Source organism: Barbus barbus, assembly GCF_936440315.1.
Source record: "Barbus barbus genome assembly, chromosome: 25".
NCBI lineage: Eukaryota > Metazoa > Chordata > Actinopteri > Cypriniformes > Cyprinidae > Barbus > Barbus barbus.
Window position 1 is genome coordinate 7,509,413 of NC_136753.1, and position 19,686 is coordinate 7,529,098.

Below are 19,686 nucleotides of genomic sequence, written 5' to 3' on the forward strand. Positions count from 1 at the left end.
GCACCGAAAAACAAGAATCTGATTGGATCCTGGTGGCGCGAAAATAATCACATGGTACAGCATTTCGCGCGAAAACTTCTGAAACAGCTCATGTGCTTCTTGTGTTAGACGGGACAGAGAATACATTACTGTTATAACTTTGTAATAACGATTTATTACAAAAAATGGATCTTACGGAACAAGGAACAAATCCGAATGCTGGCCAGATGATCAAGGACGACCTGGCGGAAAAATGCCAAAAATTATTCCAGGCTTTTTTGGAAGAGTGAGTAAATGCGGTGCTTGTCATTGTTCCTCAGTATCATGAAAGTTGCACGATGGGTAACCGTATACGTTAGAATAATTACAATATTTCCCCTGAAACATTACACGCTTGTACACTAACATTTCATCTTCTACAAATATATTTATATGGAATTGTAGAATTAATATGTTTGCATGAACATTACACTTGTGCACGTGAACATGCATCATCTTTGCTATAACGTATAATGAATATATTTTTGATGTGATTTATATACATTTTTGGTCGTAATCAGAATTGTACACTATATTGTTGTGTACCCCTCCGCAGGTTTCAGAATAGTGATGGAGAAGTGAAGTACCTGCGGGACGCAGAGGAGTTGATCCGGCCGGAAAGGAACACACTCGTGGTCAGTTTTACCGACTTGGAGGGCTTTAATCAAGAACTGGCAACCGCCATCCAGGAAGAGTTCTACAGGTGTGAGAGAAGTTAAAAGAAAAAAAATTGAATTGTTTTCATACATTGCTTTTGAATTCAGTCATCATATACTTTGCTATATTCGTCTTACCGTTGAAATATAAGTACACAGTAATTTAATTATTAATGCTTTAAACCATGAAACATGATCATGTAGCACATAATGCATAATCTTAGATGTGTAGTTATTGTGTAAAGTAGTGTGTGTAATATGAGTATGTAGTGCAAATTGACTTGACGTTTGGCGGAGGCTTTGACAACTAAAAAACTGCTTTATTAAATTGATAACACATTGTTTTATCGGCATGTACAAAGTCAAACTTTTTTGTTGTTTTGTTTTAGACTTTACCCCTCCCTGTGCCGTGCTGTGCGTAATTTTGCTCGGGATCATGGAGAAGTTCCTACCTCAAAGGAATTCTATGTTGCCTTCCAGGATCTACCAACCAGACACAAGTAAAGAGAATTTTGAAGACAGTGTTACTAATTAATAATTTAAAACTAAAATACTGTATATCTGACAAAACAATATATCAGTTTCTCGTTATTTTGACTAAATGCCTCCTTAACTAATGTGCTCCTGTTCTGGGCTCCTGCAGGATCCGTGAGTTGACCGTGGTGAAGGTTGGCTCACTGGTGCGCATCAGTGGCCAGGTTGTCCGTACTCACCCGGTTCACCCTGAGCTGGTGAGCGGGACCTTCCTGTGTTTGGACTGTCAGGGAGTGATAAAGGACGTGGAGCAGCAGTTTAAATACACTCAGCCGAGCATTTGCCGCAATCCTGTGTGCAACAACCGTAGACGGTTTCTCCTGGATACAAACAAATCCAAATTCATCGACTTCCAGAAGGTATGACAGAAAGCCATAGACTTGTATGTGTTTTGGCCCCCTTTCCTTTCTTGAAATGATGGAAAAGTTACAGTGCAAAGCATATAGGTAAAGTTCAAGATGTCTCATTGGTAAGGAAATCTTTCAGTTGGTTAGACCTTGAGAAAATAATTAGAAATTTGCTGTTTTTCTGCAAAATATTTAATGCGATATGTAAGTGAATTGTCAAAAGCAATTTTTTTTACAAGATAATTTGCAATAACATTTTTATCAAATAAATCTTAAAATTAAACTTGGAGAACTAAAGTCCAGGAAATAAAATAATTAAATCAGTAAACTAGTAATAAAAATAAAAGGTTGTTTCAACAGATGTTTCTTATATCAGTTTCTAGAGGCATAGGGCTGAACAATTTATATTGTAAAAGCTAATTGTGATATTTCTAGTTCAAAAAAAAAAAAAATTCAAGGTTTGCTGTGCTGGTTTTTATGGCTGCATAGTTAGGCCACAAATTTTATGATTACATTCAAATATGCTTTAAAATAACATTAGTTGTTATTATTAAATGAAAATATAAAAAAACAAATATTACTATTGTATTATTTCACTTTGAAAAACAATCTAATATTGTTTCTCTGAAACATAGAGTACATGTTTATTTAATTAAGTCACGGTGTCTGCGATTGGATAATTGCACTAAGCCATTATTTCAACTTCAGTTTTAATCGTGCAGCCCTGTACAGGAAGAGCCAAAAAGCAATAATCCATGCTTGAATGTTACATTTTTATAAATCTTTCCTATTCTTTTTGCACATTTTATTATACTAGCCCTGTGCCATTATCGACTGCTGTACTGTTTTTAAAGTGTTTTGACATTTTACTTGCCTTGTTTCCAGGTGCGTATCCAGGAGACACAGGCTGAGCTGCCACGGGGCTCCATTCCTCGTAGTATGGAGGTGATTCTGCGGGCCGAGGCTGTGGAGTCGGCACAGGCCGGTGATAAATGTGACTTCATTGGCTCCCTCATTGTTGTGCCAGATGTATCCCAGCTGTCCACACCAGGTACACACCTCTCATCTAGTCAGCCATCACTGATGTTTATACAGCGGTTGTAAGTCTGAGTATTGATTATGTTTGTTTCAGGTGTGCGTGCTGAGACCAGCTCTCGTACAGCTGGGGTGCAAGGTTACGAGAATGAGGGTCTCCGTGGCCTTAAAGCGCTGGGTGTCAGAGAACTTTCCTACAAACTTGCTTTCTTGGCATGCCATGTAGCCCCCACCAATCCCAGAGTAAGAGTCAAGCCCAATGTAGTCATGGAGGTTTAATTTCTGTTACTCCAGATTATTTTAATGGGATGTCTCTGTTTGTAGTTTGGCGGTAAAGAAATCCGGGATGAGGAGCAGACGGCGGAGAGTATCAAGAAACAGATGACGGTACAGGAGTGGGAGAAGGTGTTTGAGATGAGTCAAGATAAAAACCTCTACCACAACCTCTGCACCAGCCTCTTCCCTACCATTCATGGTTAGTCACTTTGAACATCAATGTCTTATTCTAAGTTGGGCACAAACACAAAATTAATTTTTGAAAATTTGCCATTGTTACCTTGAATGAATATTTAATCCTAAAACGAAAATAAGTCATCACTTATTCAATCTCATGTTGTTATAACCGCATAAGATATATATTAATAACCCCAAATTTTGATGCCATAAAAAGTTCATAAAGACATTGTAAAAGTAATCCATATGAACCAAGTGGATCTGACATATCAAGCAAGCACATTTTAGCTGCTGCTCACCATATTAGATGTGCTCTATGGATGTGCATTGATCAATGTATATATGTGTCTCGTCATAAGACTTGCATTAAATAATGTGGATTTCTATTCATTAACTTTTTATTAAAGTCTTTATTTGCAAGGATGAACTAGGGGTGTGCGATATGACGTTTTTTGATCGTGGACGATAAAAATGTCTCCACGATCTGCTTTTGAAGAAATATTGTAGTATCGTGCTACAGCGCATATTCTATCAGCTGCAGTTCTGGCGCCGCCGTATCAATATACTGTACAACGCCACATATATTCACATCAGTGTTAACTCGGCAGTAGAGTTACTCTCACGGGACACTGCACTTATTCACAATCGCAAAAGTACATTATTTGCGGGTTAAAAATTTCATTCACTTTTTCTGAGTGCGGCGTAAACCCGAAGCATGCGCACTAAAAAGCCTGTCAAACAGCGTCTGATTACTGAACTAAGTTATCTTTTGCACTAATACTGTTAAAGCACACAGGGTTTATGTATAGACTCAGTTGATTATGTCTAAAATGAAAGTAAACAGCTGAGAGTAAAACGCAAATGTGCCTGTATATGTGACCCTGGACCACAAAACCAGTCTTAAGTCACTGGGGTATATCTGTAGCAATAGCCAAAAATACATTGTATGGGTCAAAATGATAAATTTTTCTTTTATGCCAAAAATCATTAGGATATTAAGTAAAGATCATGTTCCATGAAGATATTTTGTAAATTTCTTACCATAACTATATCAAAACTTAATTTTTGATTAGCAATATGCATTGCTAAGAACTTCATTTGGACAACTTTAAAGGCGATTTTCTCAATATTTGGATTTTTTTGCACCCTCAGATTCCAAATTTTCAAAAAGTTGCATCTCGGCCAAATATTGTCCGATTCTAGCCAACCATACATCAATGGAAAGCTTATTTATTCAGATTTCAGGTGATGTATAAATCTAAATTTTGAAAAATGTATACTTAAGACAGGTTTTGTGGTCCAGGGTCACCTGTTAGATGCGTGCAGGTCTTAAAGGGACAGTACTATACATGCTGCGGACTGTCATTAAAGGGATAGTTCACCCTAAAATTTAATTTCTGTCATTATTTACTCTCGCATGTTGTCCCAAACCTGTATTAATTTCTTTCTTGTGCTGAAATTTGTAAAGAAGATATTTTGAAGAATGTGGGTAACCAAATAGTTGCTGGTTCACATTGAATTTGATAGTTGGATAAAAATACTATGGAAGTTTGGTGTTCCACATTCTTCAAAATAGCATTTATGTTCAGCAGAAGAAAGAAACTCATTCAGGTTTGAAACAAATTTTGAGTGAGTAAATGATTTTTATTTTTGGGTGAATTATTCCTTTAATGTTAATAAAACACCAAAACACAAAGAGAAAAATCACTCACTACCCTTGACTGAAACACAGTTGCTTTTATAGGAATCAATCTATATACGGTTTTATCTTTATATTTGTTCATTCAATATCTTGAATGCTCCTGCTAAATATTTATTTGTATGTTATGTGTATTTGTAATGTGTATCTTTGCCCTAAATATCTGCCATTCTTTTTTATATTTTGTTACCTTGAAAGGCTTTGTCTTTATAACAGGGAAATTAGTTTGGCTGTAATGCTCCGACAACTTGCAAAATAGAAAAACCAACATGACAAAGAATCGTGATTAAAATCTTGAATCGTGATATGATATTTTTGTCATCTCGCCCACCCCTAGGATGAACAGAGATGTTATGGGTTTGGAATGACATAAGAATGAGTAAATTATTGGGGAAACTAACCTATTAAAGAGCTATTTCTACCTGAAATTACTTTTAGCGGTATAACCAAATGCAGTTGAGTTGATTTACTCATCGAAATAGATTAAGATTGACTGAACATTTTTTAAATTGTATGATGCAGTTCAGTTATTATTACTGATATGAAATCTGCTGTTTTCAGGTAATGATGAGGTAAAGCGGGGGATTCTGCTCATGTTGTTTGGAGGTGTTCCTAAAACCACCATGGAGGGCACATCTCTGAGAGGAGACATCAACGTCTGCATCGTGGGAGATCCCAGCACAGCCAAGAGCCAGTTCCTTAAGTAAGACTTGTTTATCTTGTAAAGCCAGAGCACTGTTAACAGACTACACTAACATAATTATTCTTGAACACATATCAGCCAGTATTTTAAGAGTTCTAATATACTGACATTGCAAAGAGTTTGTTTTTTTCATTTTCTTCTGATTTGTGTATAAAAAGGATTAGTTGTCATTATGTGTTAATTCTCACGGTTCGGCTGTTATTCAGGCACGTTGAGGAGTTCAGTCCCCGTGCGGTCTACACCAGCGGTAAAGCCTCCACCGCGGCCGGTCTCACAGCTGCTGTGGTCAGAGATGAGGAATCACACGAGTTTGTCATTGAAGCCGGAGCGCTCATGTTGGCTGACAATGTGAGTTTATCTTTACAAATTATTTGTGTAAAGTCCCTGTACGTCCCGAGTCACTGAAATCCCTGTTGATCTGATATTGTTGTCCATAGGGTGTTTGCTGCATTGATGAGTTTGATAAGATGGAAACGAGAGACCAAGTAGCCATCCACGAGGCTATGGAGCAACAGACCATCTCCATCACCAAAGCAGGGGTCAAGGTGAGAGTCAAAGTTTAAAATGCAGATTTAGAGGTCACATATTACCTTAAACTATCATCAGTGCATTTGGGACATATTTCTACTAGCAGTTTGGCTATAAAGACCTATAATAAGGCATTTATTAGAGGTGGATGATAAAATTAGGCTGCTGTCACTTTAAGACTTAATGCACGGCTCTAATATACTTACACATCCATTTCTTACCAACTGTTAACATTAAATTAAGACCTTACCAACTGTGTTTACGTAAATACTGGTCAAGAGAGGCATTTTGTAATAACTTGTAATAATATTTGACTGTTTTTTGACAATGCAACACTGCAGTGTCAATGTAACTGCAATAGAGAGGATAATACAGAGATCTACAGGTTTATCATGTCTGCCTGGATATATTGCACATCCCTGACCACTGTAGTGAAGATATTTTATACTTGTTCCATAAAAGACTAATTTTGTCAAATTGTAGGCCACTCTGAATGCTCGCACATCCATCTTGGCTGCAGCAAACCCAGTGGGCGGACGATACGACCGTTCCAAATCCCTCAAACAGAACATCAACCTGACGGCACCCATCATGTCACGATTTGATCTCTTCTTCATCCTGGTAGACGACTGCAATGAGGTATGAGTATGTGTGTTCTGGCCAACAATGCAACAGCATATGAAGATGATTGTAGACAGGATGTTGTTAGACTCTTAGTAAATGCCTCTGTCTTTTATTTCAGGTGACTGATTATGCCATTGCCAGACGTATAGTGGATCTCCACTCCAGAATTGAGAATTCTGTCGAACGTGTCTACAGTCTAGATGAGATTCGCAGATACCTGCTTTTTGCTCGCCAGTTCAAACCAAAGGTGAGTGACAGGACAACTCATCGTCATTCTTCCTGATGTTCCTACTGGCTGAAATAGGGAACGGCCACAAAATATTTATCTCATGTAGAATTAATTCCAGCAGGTGCATGCTTGAACCGAAAAGGTTTCTTGTTTTGCATTTGGTTCAGATCTGCACACCTGGACACTTTGTTAACAATTTTTGAATGGACTGGTGTTTGGCGCCACGCTGTTGCATTGTCACAATGTCAGCTATTTCTTATCTGCGTCTCGATCTGTGTGTGTGGTATCAGATCTCTAAGGAGTCTGAGGAATTCATTGTGGAGCAGTACAAGCGTCTGAGACAGCGGGACGGCTCAGGAGTCACTAAATCAGCTTGGAGGATCACAGTCCGCCAGCTGGAAAGCTTGATTCGTCTTTCTGAGAGCATGGCAAGGATGCACTGTTGTGATGAGGTGTGTATAGAAAAAAAGAGAAAGACGAGAACATGATTTTTGTTTCCTGAAATGATTTTTGTTAGCTAATCTCTAAAATAAATATAAATAGTAGTTGATTGTCAGCTCATGTCCATTAATATTAACAGAAACGTTTGATTTTAATAATGTATTAGTAAACATTCGGAGCTATTTAGTAGCTCCAGGTCTGTCGACAGAAAATTACAAAGTTATGTCAAAGGTCCTTGCAGCCTTTAAAAGAAAGTGAACTAAAACCCACAAAGACACTCACTAAGCAAACAAGTATGACTAACAATAGGTTAAAAATGACAGACAATTTCCATCTTTTTCCAATTTAATTAACTCTTTATCTATGGAAAGCATGCTTTTATTCTTCCGCTCTCTAACACGGTCATACATGCTGTACAGACACACACACAGAGATAAACATACATGTATAGAAATGTATTGTCAGTGCAGTGACTTTTTTGCAAATGTAAAGCTACAAGACATTTCTTACTAGCAAGGTGGTACCGTCACTGTTTTTAAAGCAGTTAAATATACAGTTCCGCTAAGAGACGCTGCTGAACACAATTGAGAGGCGCACATCACCACCTCGAGTGTGCATTATTTTTCAATAATTCAACAGCCTGTCACCAATTGTTCCTTAATTCTGTCTTCTTGTTTCTATCTTTTAGGTTCAGCCAAAGCATGTCAAAGAGGCTTTCAGGCTGCTGAACAAGTCTATTATTCGGGTCGAGACCCCTGATATTAATCTGGATCAGGAGGAAGCGGAGGCCATGGAGGAGGAAGATGACAATCAGATGAATGGTAGAGTCATTCTCTGTTTCTAGACGTGTAAACACTTCATTCAGTCTCTAAATAAAGTCATTTTGATAAATCTAAGTCTAGTATAACATGCTTCTAAACCAATATTTCTCAACTGGGGGAGTCTGTCATCATTTACTCGCACTAATGTTGATCCAAACCTGTATGACGCACAAAAGATATTTTGAAGAATGTTGATTTGTTAGCAATATTCTTCAAAATATCTTAATTTGTGTTCCACAGAAGAAAGAAAATCGTACAGATTTGAAATAACATGAGGGTGACTAAATGATGACAGACTTTTCATTTTTGGGTGGACTATCCCTTTACAATATAACAAAAACAAATAAAAACTATGTATTATTGGGAATAAGCATATTTTTATTACAGCAGAAGAATCAGATGTACATATAAGCCTAGACTTGAATATTGTTTTGGACGAAGGGGGCCTTAGAGTCAAAAAGTATGAGTCTGTTTGAAACATACTTCTCTGTTTTCTTGCTGTTTTTAGGGCATGATGCACCTAACGGTGTGAATGGAGATGTTAATGGAGAAGTGAATGGTCATGAGCATACAAATGGTATTAACGGTCATGGGGTCAATGGTGAAAGCTCCAAACCCTCGCTGCGACTGTCATTTGCAGAGTATAAACGCATTTCTAACCTGTTGGTGCTACATCTGCGTCACGCTGAGGAAGGTGAGCGCTGTACAAGTCTAAACAAACTGTCATTTCAGCAATTATTATGCACTTTCAACACAAACTCAGACAAACACAGCCCACAGGAATCTAATTTGCATTGTGCCATTTCTCCTAGCCGAGGACGAGACTGCGCTTAAGAAGAGTGAAGTAGTGAACTGGTATCTGAAGGAAATCGAATCAGAGATCGATTCAGAAATAGAACTCATCAATAAGAAGGCAATAATCGAGAAAATTATCTACAGACTGGTTCACTATGTAAGGAAACATTTTCATGTGATTTAAATTTCTTTATGATTAAGTTATATGTGAATATTTTGTGTGGAGACTACATTAAGTGTTATAACAAAAAATGTATTCACTTTTATCTTCATCAGGATTATATTTTGATTGAGCTGACACAGTCTGGGCTGAAAGGATCAGCCGAGTCCAGTGGAAAACAATCCCAGGAGGAAGATGTAACGCTGGTGGTCAACCCCAACTACACATTTGATGACTAAACATTTTGACCTTTACATTTTCTGCTGTATTAAATACTCAAAAGAAGAGATGTTATTTGAGATGGCCTTCAGGAAGTGGTGGTGTGCCTCTTCAGTCCCTTCTCTTTCTGTAAATGTTTTGATTTTTCCCCACAATGTTTTTGCATTGCTTCATAACGATGTTTATAACCATTCTCGTTTTTATGAGGATTTGTGACCTTGCAAAAAATATTTTTGTAAATATGTTTTTTTTTTTTTAATTCTAGTGTTTTAGAACATTTTAGAATGTTAGTAAGGGGCATGCATAAAGTGTTTTGCATATATAGTTTATCATGTTTTGTTAAGTGCTGTCAAAGTGTAATGTCAATATAAGTGTGTTCATTATGCAATAAATAATAACAGATGTTAATACAGATGTTTATCTGCTGAAAAACAAGTTTTCATTTATGTATTTAAAACAGAAATGAGATGTTCAAATGCCTTGGGTTGTTAAATCGAGCATTTCCATATATTAATAATTAATATATTAATTTCCATATATTTGTTGGAAAAATATATTTAAATAACTTTTTTAAATTATAGATAAGCAACCTTTTTAAAACCTTAAAAGAAGGTATTTTCACTAATGAATATAAAATTATTTTGGTTGAACGAATTGAACACGCTCCCTAAAATGCGCGTCATCGTGCGCCACAAAGTCACATGGACGTGCTTCTCTTCCTTTCACAACAAAGATGGCGGCGCCCTGTAGGAAGCTGATGAAGTCGACTTTGCAAGGTAGATAAACGTGAACATATAATTGAATAATTTGCTATATCTGAATGAACTGACTGTACATTATTATCTTACTAATTAAATATTTTAAACCACCGCTGCTAATTTGAATTATCGGTGCATTACCAAATGATAGCTTGAAAGGTACAGAGGAGATTCATGCAGCAATAATTTACTGTAACTTACTTGGATTTAGTTGTATGCAAAGAACCGTTCGAGATAAATATGGCTAATGAGAAATCTGGGAAGATGAAGTACTCGTGTTCAGTAAACAATACATTAATATTAAGAAACTTGCATTTTAGGCAGAATATAGGCTCCTGAATGAATCAGTTGGTTTTAAATGAATCGCTCAATTATTCAATGACTAAATAAAGATGGTCACGTGTCGCCACCTACTGGCATCACTATAAAGCGCTAACAGTGTAGACTAGGGATGAAACTGGGGTTAATTCCCATAATAAAACATATTTGGTTTTGGATTAAAGCATCTGCCAGATGTAAATATAATTATGAGCATTATCCATATCTATATGGATGTGCTGATATCTACAGTAATATGTGCTAGCCTGTGATGCAGATGATAAACTGGCCCCATTATCTACAAGCCACCATCCATTCCTAACCCATAATTCAACCATCGACATAATCTGTGCCCAGTTGATTCTTCACGCTGACCTGGATTACTACCCACACCTACTAATCTGACCAGACACTTCCTCTGCATACAGAAAACTACTTTCATAATGGCACTGCATTCCATCTTCTTGTTCACAAAACACTCTATATATGATCTAGTAGGTCAGTATATGGAAAGGATGCACCTGCGCAGAAAATAAATGTAGACTGAATGTGTGTTTAAACATTGTTTAACATCTTTCACATTTTTGTTCAGGTTTGTATAAATTATCAAATAGGACATTATGGAATGGATCTCGCTGTGAGCAAAGAGTTGCTGGTCCCAGACTGCAGGACAATGTTTTGCACAGCAGAACTCTACACTGCGGACATTATGCTTTACAAACCATTACCAAGACAGAGTCTCCTAAAGTTATGAACACACAGAAAGCAGCAGAACCTGAAAACAAGAATAACCAACAAAAGAAAGAGGAGGAAGATGATGATGATGAGGAGGAGGAAGATAACAGGCCTGAGTACATCCCTAAAAGAAAGGCTAAAAATCCAATGATGAAAGTTGGATATGCATGGTAAATTCTGCCAGAATAAACCAGTAGTGAAAAGTACTTCAAACCACTGACACCTAGATGTTTTCTTCTAGGATGATCGGCCTGCCTGCTGGAGTCATTGGTTTTATTCTGGCAAAGAGACAGGTGGACAAGAACCGACTCAAGCAGCTGAAAATCAGACAGAGAATGAAGAAAGCCAATGAGGGAGATTACGAGAGCGAGCGATATAAACCAGACACCAGGATGCAGTGAAAGCTGTACTTTGTCAAAATGACTCAATCGTGCTAGAGAATGGCTCGATTGTGCACGTAATAGTTGGGTTGCCATGGAAACAGTGAACAGAGCAGGATATAACAAAGACATTGTAGAAAGCAAGCAATTGTTATGGTGGATCTTTTGATCTTATGGATGAGGAGTTGATGAAGACCTCAACTGAAGGATTTCAGTGCTGCCTGTTTGAAATGTTTTGCATATTTTGATGCAATCATCACCATGTTTGTTCATAAACATACAGAACACCATTAAAATTAACCACTAGTAACTATTAAAATCAATTAAATAATACTCAAGTGTTCCTTTTATTATGATTATCCTCACAATAACAATGATTACATATCAAACTTTAGCAACATTGTTGTTCAAGGTGGCATGAGAGAACATTGTAACAGAAAATACAGATTTATTTTGTTTATACAATTCAAATATATAACAATCCATTTATATGTAGTTAACACTTTTTATGACTTTATTCATGGTGTATCTTTGATGCTAAACAAAGGAAAGTTTAGTTAAGTGTAGAATAAAATTAAGACATTTATTTTCCAAAATTAAAGCAAAAGATTTGATGTTGACTTTTATATTGTATATAAGATGTCTGTGATAAATACTATAAATTCATAAACTAAAACACAGTTAGATTGTATGTACAGAGCAGAAAAGCTATAGCCTACCCTCGACCAAAATGTATCACACACACATGTAATATCCACACTAAATACAGCAAATCTAAGTCTATCCAGTAGAAATTTGCATAATACAGACCCACTTCTAATAGACAGCCTCCATTTCCATGACAAAGTAATAGCTATATAATATCATATCCTGGAAATGATATTCATCCCTTACCAGTTGTTTCATCAGTATAAAGCTAGATATCTTTTACAAGTTCTGTATTATTTGAGTACATGTTAGTTAGGTCTGGATTGAGAAGACACGGCATAGTGCATAAACATTAAAGACAAAACAGAAAAAGTCCATCGGCCAGCTTAAAGCTTCTATCTCTCAGCATATCCAATAATTTGCAGGAGGAAGATGAAGATCTGGACAATGTCAACATAAAGGGAGAGAGCCGCAAACACATACTCCTCTGGCCCGATGGAGAGCTTCCTGTTCCCGATGAGCAGCTGGGTATGATAGGCCAGAAACTAATCATTTAAAAACACACAAATGCAAAGTGAATTTAGGATTGAACGAGTGAGCAATTTTCCCATGCAGAACTGAAGTATTCCAAGAAAGGTGAATTGAATGTGATGCAGTGAATAGACATACCAGAGTGAATGCAATGGCCCCTATTGCTGCATAGAGCATGTGAAGCCATGGGATCTGAAACAAACAGTGAAAAAGTCAGGTAAATGATCAAATGACAATTTCTGTGCAAATACAAGATGCAAAGTCATGCTTACGTATTTGAATGACAGCACGATAGCTGTGATGATGCCAGTCACAAACACTACGAGTCCAAGGACACAGAAAAAACCTGAACATTTAGTGAAATCCACCTATAAAAGAACAGAAAAGCATGGTAACATATGTTGACACAACGTAAAGTCATGCTAATGGTATACAAATTATATGTGAAGCCCACCTTAGTCTGGAAGCAGAACACTGTTACTGCAACAGATACAAGAACAGTGATGCCCAGGGCCAGGAAAACCGCCTTAGTGCTGTAATAGCTACAAATTCATAATTATGAATTATTAGCAAAATAAACTACCATTCAAAATATGGGATCTAGAAGATTTTGTAATGTTTTTCAAAGAAGTCTCTATGCTCACCAAGGTTTCATTTACTTGATACATACAGGTGATAATAAAGCTGACAAACATTTTTAATTTTTGTTCAATTAATTTTTCCTGGTACATGCTGAATAAATGCATTAAATTATTTTGGGAAAAAAATTAAAGGCCTAAGTTTTGAATAGTAACGTGCATGTGTGTGTGTGTATGTGTATGTGTATGTGTACACATACACATACACACACACACATGCACGTTACTATTCAAAACTTAGGCCTTTAATTTTTTTCCCAAAATAATTTAATATATATATATATATATATATACACACACATACGGCCTTTAATTTTTTTTACTTTCATGGCAGTTATTTCAAAACACATCAATAGAACAAAGAATTAAATGGGGTGGGAACAAAACCATTGCAAAGTAAATGGACAAAGGAGTTGTCAAAAAGTAAACAGAGGGTTTACAGGACATCCATTAAAACACTGCGTCAACAGTCCTGAGACTCCTGCTATTTTCCCATTTCCCCACCCACTGTATCTCACCACTATACATGTACATGGACATGTCTCACCTTGCTATATTTCCAGTCATGAACGATAAGGCCAGTGTCTAAAACAAGAAAAAATAGACAATGTTATTTAAAGACTTTAGCGTCCTTGATACTTTGTCTACAGCATTACATGTAAAAACAACATTGCCCACACGCCCTCTTAATTCCTTCAGAATGACTCAGAATCTTCCAACTCACAAAAATGGCCAACAGGATCAGGTTCCATGGGAAACGCCTCCTAAAATGTGACAAAGGACAGGGCTAAATTCATTGGTTCACATTACAACTTATGTTTACAGTGGCTCTTTTTATGAGGGCTTTACTTTTTAGATCACATGATTTTTTTGTTTATATTGCCTGGTATGATTTTTGTGTCCTCATTCTTACTGTGTCACATTACTAAACTAAGAGCAGTACAAAATATCGCCATCTGTTCTGTTTATTATTAGGTTGATTCAGAAAATGGGGCAAACATCTCACCTGGGTCCTTGACAGCAAACCAATACCAAGTGTGTGACAAAATAGACAGCACTGAAAAAAAATAATTTCAACAGTCATTCACATTGTTCCACTTTACTACATTTGTATTTAATGTTGTATATGAAGTATTCTGCATCACAAATGAATAAACGTCTCATTCTTACTATGAAACCCAGTAGATGGCTGGATTTTTCTTCACAAAATTTCCAACAGGTTCCCTGTGCGAATAAAAACACAAATTAAAGTTTAATGACAAAGTCTACCTGAGCAAGCAGAGATAACATTTATCCTTTATTTTGTGAGAACACAAAGCACAGAAAGTAACCACACCCCCCTAACAGACTCACACAAATGTGAAAATAGCCACGATGGTAGTTGTGACCAGAAGCTGCGCAGCGAGGATCAGATAAACCTGCAAGACAGAAAGAACATATTTTGCTATCTCATCCATTCAGGACCATATTTATTATAAACACACAAACTCCATTAATCTGAAATAGCAACTGAGTAACATTACCATAAAACTAAGATTATGCAGATTATAGAAGAAAGGTTCCTTACTTTTCGTATAAAAGTGTGACGGACACTTATATCGTCAAATCCTCCTGTTGTGGTAAATCCTTCATTATCACCTGTAACAATCATATTTTCTGTGAAAACTGCATCCCCTGAAGTGCTATTTGCAGAATGCAGTGTTAATGACCTCATTCACATCAGTCTGTGTAAATAAACCATCATATAACTGGGAGATTCTTCAACGTTGAGCACTTTTATGTACAAGTATCTTAAAATACGAAAATACATCATACAAATATGAGCATTACATGTTTAAACCCCGCTAACCGAGACAAAGAGTCAAATAATCATAATATCTCTTGTGTGAGAATGATTTATATCAGGTTGTTTTAAATACCACTGTCCCACACTTGAGTGTCATTTCCAGCACACCAAATCATTTTTACCCAATAAAGCTTTTTTATTAAACGTTAGTGTACTTGTTTACAGTGCCATTGAAGAGCATGCCTCAGATAAAATATGAGATGTGAAGAAAATATAGAAATCAAATATTACTTGTAAATGCTTTAATTGTGCATCATTTCCAATTGCATCAAACTATGGCAGAAGTGTGAAAACATTATTCAGTGTGTCATTATTAAACACAAATGATTTGAGATATAGTGAGAATTTTCATGACTTAAAAAAAGGAAGAAAAAAGTTCAAATTAATGAAGTGAAAGTTTGAAAGCTAATTTTATATAAAAGTTCACAAAGCCTAAAGTGCTCATAGTTGAAGAAATACCCAACTATGTAAGGGATAATGTACGATCCAAATAAACCCTGGTCTCACCCTGAAAGACTTTTGTCATAATGGCAGCTGGCTGTACATTATACCTCTACTTAGCAAATAAAAAAATAAATGGACATTTAAATGGTTTTATTACATTACAAGAAAGAGAGCATGGAATGATATAAGAGACATGAAACTACCACAGATATATCCGTACGTAATCAGTTGCCAGGAACAACAGTAAATTATACAAGTGTCATTAGAATGCTGCGACTGACCAATCAGAATCAAGTATTCCAGAGAGACATCTAATGAATCACTACATCACTGGCCTATCAACACTAATCAGGTTAGAGCTAGGCTATAGGGAATGCATTAAGAAAAATGCTGGCTTCAGTTAAAATTCAATTCAGTGGTCTGTATATGATCTGCTAAAATAACATTTCCTGAACAATGGATTGTTTAAGCAATAAACTAGATCCTAAACCTAAAGCTGATCTGATCTGATCTGAAGGCCATAAAATATTGTTCTCTAATGTTTCAAGACCATGAACACGGTGATAGCAAAAGTAAAAAAAGTTGAAGGTTTACTAGAAATAACAGTCTTACCTAAACCAGTAGGAATGACAGGAATGACAGGTAGAGTTGGCGGGGGGTATCCCGCAGGCTGGCCTCGGTATGGATCATTGGGCTGTGGGTAAGGCGGCTGTCCCCCGTACGCGTTGAAGCCATATGGGGGGGCAGAAGCGGGGTAGCCTCCTCCAGGCTGAGGGTTAGAAAGCAGCCGCGAATCATCGTAACCCGGGGGGAAATCTGACCTTGACATGCTGCTTTAACACCTGGTGGATAGATGAGATACCATAATGACCATTTGTGTTACTAAAGTGCAGAAAATTATAAAATAAGACTTGCTCCAAAACAAAAAGAGAAATGCATTTACTTTTATTCTTTCTTTAGGAGCATGTTAATGGTCAAGTGCGATTACCAAGAAGATTTGTTTGACTGATCTGCCTTTTCTAAATATTCCCCCATCCAGCCCTAAAATATATTCAAATAACCCTACAATACAAGAAGCATTTGAAATGTAAAATGCCGCCTTAAGCTAAACCGTGGGACTTTTATACTTTGATCCATTCACCCCAAGATCTGTCAATTATTGAACACAACCTATAACTGAGCTTAAGATGATCTTTCCCTTTAGTAGTACTATAATTGTTTTTAAGCAGGAAAACATTCATCATCCAACTCCAAAAACATTTCACAGGCAAGAATGAGCTTCCGGTTTCTGTGATACATGCATACTCTCTCAGCTCTTTTCAATACTAACAAAAGTAGTTCACTCTGTGGTCACTAATGGTTCATTCTAGATTGCAGTGACTGATGTTGTCTCTCGCTTTTAGATGAAATCCCAGTAGAAATCCATTTATATTTGAAAACACTTAACAGCAACTTGAAATAGTAAGTAATTATAGAATGAATATTTTAAATTATTTTAATTTTGAATGTCTTTTAGAGCATGAAATTATGCACGAGGAGAGGCATTTTACAGCTCAAAAGTTAAAGGGTTAGTTCAGCCAAAAACGTTTCTGGACCTGGGAACATTGCAGTTGCATTGCTGTCTACGGAGGGTCAGAGAGCTCTCAGATTTCATCAAAAATATCTTAATTTGTGTTCCGAAGATGAACGAAGGTCTTACAGGTTTGGAACGACATGAGGGGACCGTAATTAATGACAGAACTTTCATTTTTGGGTGAACTAACCCATTAAAGATAAAAGTAACAAAAAATTATCTGTTGAAACATTAAATTGATGATTTCAATCCTGAAACATCGACCTAGTTAAATTTGTCAGTGATATTACTGGTTCCAAATTGTTCTAAAATTATTGCTCTACAATTTAGTTAATAAAGTGGATAAAAAGCAGATAACATAATTAATATAGTACAGCAAGTGTGAGAAGTTCAGCACTGACAAGTTTCATTTTTGAAAACAATTCAGATGGAAATGTACAATGATCTTAATACTTAAGGACAACATTTCTACAAGAGCTCTAAACTTAGAATATCCTTCCTGCTTCTTCCCATCAAGATCTATGGGTTTGAGAGGCACAGATGCAAACCACAGATAAGTGGACATAAATTCACTTTGCGACTGCACGTCTACACTCTCCATTTGTAATCCCTACAATGACGTTCATGAAACATATCAACTTACAATATTTTGGATCTGTGAGTACAATTTCTGAAAAACTGATGAAATACCAAAGCTTCAAATATTATGTTGCCATTTTCACTCTCACAGTACTGATCACAGCAAAAAATAACTAACCACACAGTCTTTAAACAGTCTTCCTGGAAACAACCAACAAGGCACAGCCCATGAAAGGCCTTACAGTGAGTGATAAATACACCTAGTTTTTCCTCAGTGACGACATTTTCCTATGCTCAGTTTAGGGAGTGAGAGTTTGAAATTTGAATGATACTTTTTTTGCATATGTTAAAACATTACTTGGGTTAAGACATTACTTCCTGTTATCAAACAGGGGTAAAGCAGCTCACACAGGACCGACCACACAGTGAGGTCAACATGAGGCTCACATCGGCGGAGGAAAATCTTATTCAGCCCAATTCAAAGTGAATCGGCTTGTCATTTTATGAAAGTATCCTGAGGAAAGGCGTTTCTGCATTTCAAGTTCAGGAAGGACTTTAGAGAGCAACTAAACTGAGTCATAGGCTGTTACTAAATGAACCAACATTTACCAGGATATATGACAGAACTCCATGAACAATATAAAACCAGGTTTAATGTCACTTTTTTTCTTTCAAATCAGGCACATGGAAGTACTTTCCCGTGTATACATCTCTATGTAGGCTGATTATAATGTTTACAAAAACATGGAGGGTGCTGTGTAATTCAAGCCAGACTGGAAAAGACTGGTATCAGTTCAACACTGCCAGCATGACTCAAGCAAGCCTGCCACACACTGTTACATCATTATGTTCTCTGCTAAGCAACCTATTATATTTAAAATGGAAAATAAATGACACTTTGATTTCCTTACTGGTCCACCCTAGTACTTGAGATTGGCCAAAATGTTATGTAATCGGCCATTTTTCAGACAACTGTTGTGCAGAGATAAAGTTATGTTTACTGTTGTTGTTGTTTTTTCTCCTGATCTGGAACAGTAAATGGGTTCTTAATATTATATATGTATTGAATAGTCAACGTGGTTAACTGATCCACAAAACAGGTTGGGTTTCAATATCTAGTAAGCTGCCTACTTAAACAGCTGTTTTGGGCACCACACTTACATTCAATGTGTGATGATGTTTAATTAGGCAGCCCAGAGTATTTGAAACAAAGCCACAAACTGTAGATATTCCACCCCTAAGGGGGTAGGAAGGCATTTTAGAAGTGTGTGATCTTACTCACATATTTCTCCATTATAACTTCACCTTTAAATATTTCAGTTAAGTTATAAATACAAGCTAAAATGTCACAACTGTACTCTACAGCTGTTGAACATGTTCACATCGGTTCACATATTTTTGGCCTCACCCCCCCCCCCCTCGCAAATATTTACCACGGTCACCGTAGTTATTTTACTACTGTTAAAGCATATATTAATCAATCGATTTAAAAAGCTGTCGAACTGTGCCTTAAGCATTACAAGAGCACGTGATGGTAAAATAAAACAGTAACAATCTTACCACGCGCTGTCTGAAATCCAGAGAACTTTGACAAACGATGTTGAAGCTTAGAGAAAGAAAAAGCTGACGATGTAATCCTTCAAACTGAGCCTTTTAAAATAAAAACTCGTGAGTTGACGCACTGATCCACCTTCTTCAGTGTACAGCGAGCAGTCAGGCGATGACGTTCAGTGTAATAATGTGCTCAAGATGCTTACAAGCCAGCAGGTGGAGTCAGCCTGAAACATATCGCGTGCAACTAAAACATCATTCTCAGAACAAATGAGCCACAAGATAGCTGTTATACCAAAGTTAGGCTTTGGCTCTCAGTAAAATTAAAACGGCATCTAAAACAATATTGTCTGTCTGCTCTCTTTACGTAACGCTTCACCAAAAAAACTTATATCTGTCGAGGTGCGGTGGTGAACTAGACAC

The 19,686-nt window shown here is 36.8% G+C and overlaps 3 protein-coding genes across 4 annotated transcripts; 2 read left to right on the plus strand and 1 right to left on the minus strand.

Annotated features, from left to right (window-relative positions):
• Positions 1-56: 56 nt before the first annotated feature.
• On the plus strand, positions 57-9,689 carry LOC306845325 (DNA replication licensing factor MCM6-like). The gene is made up of 17 exons (XM_079378044.1): positions 57-265; positions 575-721; positions 1,064-1,174; positions 1,318-1,567; positions 2,441-2,606; positions 2,688-2,833; positions 2,915-3,065; positions 5,304-5,445; positions 5,652-5,793; positions 5,883-5,990; positions 6,457-6,612; positions 6,716-6,844; positions 7,117-7,278; positions 7,956-8,088; positions 8,597-8,782; positions 8,901-9,040; positions 9,160-9,689. The coding sequence occupies exons 1-17, from the start codon at positions 165-167 to the stop codon at positions 9,280-9,282; spliced, it is 2,493 nt and encodes an 830-aa protein (XP_079234170.1). The 5' UTR covers positions 57-164; the 3' UTR covers positions 9,283-9,689.
• A 282-nt stretch (positions 9,690-9,971) lies between these two features.
• LOC306844488 (uncharacterized protein) lies at positions 9,972-11,941 on the plus strand. 2 transcript variants are annotated; one of them, XM_079376656.1, is made up of 4 exons: positions 9,972-10,038; positions 10,696-10,836; positions 10,931-11,243; positions 11,315-11,778. In XM_079376656.1, the coding sequence occupies exons 2-4, from the start codon at positions 10,782-10,784 to the stop codon at positions 11,472-11,474; spliced, it is 528 nt and encodes a 175-aa protein (XP_079232782.1). In that variant the 5' UTR covers positions 9,972-10,038; positions 10,696-10,781; the 3' UTR covers positions 11,475-11,778. The 2 variants fall into 2 exon arrangements, with proteins under 2 accessions (XP_079232782.1, XP_079232783.1); XM_079376657.1 differs by lacking the exon at positions 10,696-10,836 and having other exon boundaries at positions 9,991-10,038; positions 11,315-11,941.
• A 102-nt stretch (positions 11,942-12,043) lies between these two features.
• LOC306844487 (protein lifeguard 3-like) lies at positions 12,044-19,686 on the minus strand. Its single transcript, XM_079376655.1, has 12 exons — positions 19,273-19,686; positions 16,173-16,402; positions 14,838-14,908; positions 14,624-14,688; positions 14,441-14,494; positions 14,277-14,327; positions 13,995-14,034; positions 13,818-13,855; positions 13,087-13,174; positions 12,905-13,000; positions 12,771-12,824; positions 12,044-12,646 (listed from the first exon to the last, which is right to left on the minus strand). Exons 2-12 carry the CDS (start codon positions 16,387-16,389, stop codon positions 12,497-12,499), a joined length of 924 nt encoding a protein of 307 aa, XP_079232781.1. The 5' UTR covers positions 16,390-16,402; positions 19,273-19,686; the 3' UTR covers positions 12,044-12,496.

Coding starts and splice junctions, on each gene's coding strand:
- LOC306845325 (XM_079378044.1), top strand. CDS start 165: ATGGATCTTACGGAACAAGGAACAAATCCGAATGCTGGCCAGATGATC. Junction 266..574: donor TTCCAGGCTTTTTTGGAAGA/GTGAGTAAATGC, acceptor ACCCCTCCGCAG/GTTTCAGAATAGTGATGGAG. Junction 5,794..5,882: donor CGCTCATGTTGGCTGACAAT/GTGAGTTTATCT, acceptor TGTTGTCCATAG/GGTGTTTGCTGCATTGATGA.
- LOC306844487 (XM_079376655.1), bottom strand. CDS start 16,389: ATGTCAAGGTCAGATTTCCCCCCGGGTTACGATGATTCGCGGCTGCTT. Junction 14,909..16,172: donor TGTCATTCCTACTGGTTTAG/GTAAGACTGTTA, acceptor TGATTGTTACAG/GTGATAATGAAGGATTTACC. Junction 14,689..14,837: donor GTCACACTTTTATACGAAAA/GTAAGGAACCTT, acceptor TCTGTCTTGCAG/GTTTATCTGATCCTCGCTGC.
- LOC306844488 (XM_079376656.1), top strand. CDS start 10,782: ATGGCACTGCATTCCATCTTCTTGTTCACAAAACACTCTATATATGAT. Junction 10,837..10,930: donor CTCTATATATGATCTAGTAG/GTCAGTATATGG, acceptor ATTTTTGTTCAG/GTTTGTATAAATTATCAAAT. Junction 11,244..11,314: donor ATGAAAGTTGGATATGCATG/GTAAATTCTGCC, acceptor GTTTTCTTCTAG/GATGATCGGCCTGCCTGCTG.